Source organism: Tarenaya hassleriana, unplaced genomic scaffold (genome assembly GCF_000463585.1).
Source record: "Tarenaya hassleriana unplaced genomic scaffold, ASM46358v1 Cleome3, whole genome shotgun sequence".
NCBI classification, from domain to species: Eukaryota; Viridiplantae; Streptophyta; class Magnoliopsida; order Brassicales; family Cleomaceae; genus Tarenaya; species Tarenaya hassleriana.
Genome location: NW_010966177.1, coordinates 2737066 through 2739918, shown reverse-complemented (window position 1 = coordinate 2739918; position 2853 = coordinate 2737066). Strand labels below are relative to the sequence as shown.

Sequence of the window (2853 nt, the reverse complement as noted above, 5' to 3'; positions counted from 1 at the left end):
ACTTTTCAGTTTAGTTTCCGGTACTGTAGCATAAGCAGTTTCTTCTTAATGTTCACATGCCAGGAACTTCACCGGTTTATCTGACCGTCAAATTGATGTTTCGGGTAATGTTTCTTCATTCCCTCACCCCTTTTCTTGCTTCCTTCTTGTTATCTCTTGCCAAGAGACCGTGTTTTTTCGTGCAGAATACTTGAGCATCCCTCCAGAGGCAGAGGCCATCGAAGTTCTGCAACGGGTTACTCGATCTTCTCCAAGCATCGTCTTTAAAGGTATTCACATCCGACTTTTAGCTTCTCCCGACTTTAAACAAACAAAACCAATCGATCTCTTATCGGTTTCATAGGAAGGAAATCTTTTACAAGACCGGCATCGAAGCTACCATCATCGATTGCATATCCGTTTGCAATCATCAAACCATGTGGAGCACATGGTGACACTACACTAAAGGACATAAACCAAAGAATCCGAACTCCACCAGCAAAACCAAAGCAAGGAGAAGGAGCAGACCCTCCTCCAGTGTATCATCAAACCTCTGCATTCTCGGGGAAACCCGTTGTCGGAAAGACCAGAATCCGAACCGAAGGAGGAAAGGGAAGCATCACGATCATGCGGACAATAGGCTGAAACCGTAGTAAGTCCAAGGAGATTAAGTAGCTTCCCCTCTGATGATAATTTTCTGCAGAAAATGAATCATTTTTTTTTTTTTGGATTGACAGGGAAACCAAGTGTTCTACGGTGTTGTTGTAGTGATGTGGAATAGGGTTTGTTTGTATAAGAGTTTGATTCCGTACAACGTATGATCTAATCTGGAAATGAAACCTGCAACTGGGTTATGTCTGTTCATGGCCCGAAGAAAAGGCGTACTTGTGTCCGAAGAGGACGTTACAAGGTGAAGACAGAAGCGAAACTGTGAGATCGCCTTCTCGAATCGTTTCTTGGAACTAATTTTCTTTTTTCAAATCCATAGCTAAATTTGAAATTGTCGAATACGTTGTGTAAAATTCCAACTTGAATCTTCTCCAATGTCACGCATCCCACCTCATACCCGTTTCAGTTGGTCCAAAATGAAATAATTAAGAGTCGATTCTTTTTCGATACAATGATTATAAAACCAAATAAACTGTTTCCAAATCGGACAAAACACTGAATCGAAACTCGAAACGAAACCACATGTTACGGCTGATTCTTAAAATGTGAGCCCGTGGGGCCTCCCACACCTTTGGTTGTTCGTTTAAAAATATGTATCATTATAATATATATATATATATATATATATATATATATAACATAAACATAATCTAGTTCCCATCTCTCAATCCTGTCACAGATGGGAATATTTGTTTTTTACCTCCAACTTTTCTGTTTTCGAGAAACGAATGAATATATTTAATTTTATTTCTGTATGAAATCCATGAAATAACAATTATAATAGTAATAATTATAGGTCATTTATTTGATTAATAACTGGATAACCGAATCAATATTGAATCGAATTAAACATAAGACCTAATGACAATGATTTTTTAAAACTTAAAAGTCCAACGGAAATTATATTTTAGTCCTCGGCGACGCAAAAACGCGCGCACATAGCTTCCGGCATTTAATGCTTCTGCGCTGCCCACTAACCTCGTGAATATTGATAACCTCCGCCACGTCGAATACGATGTCGTTTCGCTGGTCCTGCTTGCTCGCTCTAACGCTCCGGTGCGTTTCCCTCACAACCCCCTCCGCCGCCGGAGAACATATTCCGTCGACTTTGGACGGGCCGTTCGAGCCGGTGACGGCTCCGTTCGACACCAGTCTCCGAGGAAACGCCGTCGATTTGCCGGATTCCGATCCCCGAGTCCGCCGCCGCGTCGCGGGGTTTGAGCCCGAGCAGATTTCTCTCTCTCTCTCAGACGATCACGATTCCATCTGGGTCTCTTGGATCACAGGTTCAATTTCGCGTGCTGTTTCTTTAATCAAGTGTTTGTCGATGTTTATCTTCTCCGAAACTTCTCGTTTTTAGTCGCTAAATTGCGTGATTAATCGTCAATCAGATCGATCACGCGTGTTATGCTTGCAATAATTATGTTTGTGGTCCTTGTGTTTTAGGAATTCAGACATGAAATAAATGCTAACGCCTGTTCACAGTTCTGTAAGAACAGGAAGATTCGTTCTTTCCCGTTACGTTTGCAATTTCAATGTCTTGCTTTCAAATGAAGACAAGCATCGATCCAAAACATCTGATTCTTTCCAATTACATCATATATGCCAATAACCGATGTTGAATTGATTCTGCGTTTCTTCAGGTGAGTTCCAAATTGGCAAAAACGTGAAGCCATTAGACCCAACAAGTGTTGGGAGCGTTGTTCATTACGGGACTTCAAAGCATTCACTAATTCATGAAGCCAGGGGATATTCTCTTGTCTATAACCAGCTTTATCCTTTCGAAGGTCTCCTGAATTATACTTCTGGAATCATACATCATGTTCGGCTCACAGGTTCGGTTCATCTATTTCCTTCTTGCTTTTGGATATTGTCCTAAACTTGACAGAAACTGAACTTATACACAGATCCCTCAGGGGATGTTTTACGCAGGATTGAAACCGAGTACAGTGTATTACTATCGCTGCGGTGACCCTTCTATACGGGCTATGAGTAAGATTCACTACTTCAGGACAATGCCAGTTTCTGGACCACGAAGCTATCCTAACAGAATAGCCGTTGTGGGCGATCTTGGTCTGACATATAACACAACTGATACGATTACTCATTTGGCTCGTAACTCTCCCGATCTTGTTTTGTTGATCGGCGATGTGAGTTACGCAAACCTGTACCTAACTAATGGAACTAGCTCGGATTGTTATACTT

General features: G+C 41.5%; 2 protein-coding genes across 5 annotated transcripts in view; both read left to right on the top strand.

Annotated features, from left to right (window-relative positions):
- LOC104818962 (protein XRI1-like) overlaps positions 1–1032 on the top strand; it is a 3345-nt gene extending 2313 nt beyond the window's left edge. For 3 of the 4 annotated variants that reach the window (XM_010548787.1, XM_010548786.1, XM_010548788.1), the window contains 3 exons: positions 64–104; positions 186–269; positions 344–1032. In XM_010548787.1, the coding sequence (XP_010547089.1) occupies positions 64–104; positions 186–269; positions 344–624 (406 nt within the window). In that variant the 3' untranslated portion in view covers positions 625–1032. The remainder of the gene's footprint in view (positions 1–63; positions 105–185; positions 270–343) is intronic. The other variant, XM_010548785.1, reaches the window with a different exon arrangement.
- Positions 1033–1581: 549 nt separating this feature from the next.
- LOC104818960 (purple acid phosphatase 15) overlaps positions 1582–2853 on the top strand; it is a 3047-nt gene continuing 1775 nt past the window's right edge. Inside the window, exons 1-3 of the mRNA XM_019203290.1 lie at positions 1582–1934; positions 2292–2483; positions 2581–2851. Coding sequence (XP_019058835.1) covers positions 1664–1934; positions 2292–2483; positions 2581–2851 — 734 coding nt within the window. The 5' untranslated portion in view covers positions 1582–1663. The remainder of the gene's footprint in view (positions 1935–2291; positions 2484–2580; positions 2852–2853) is intronic.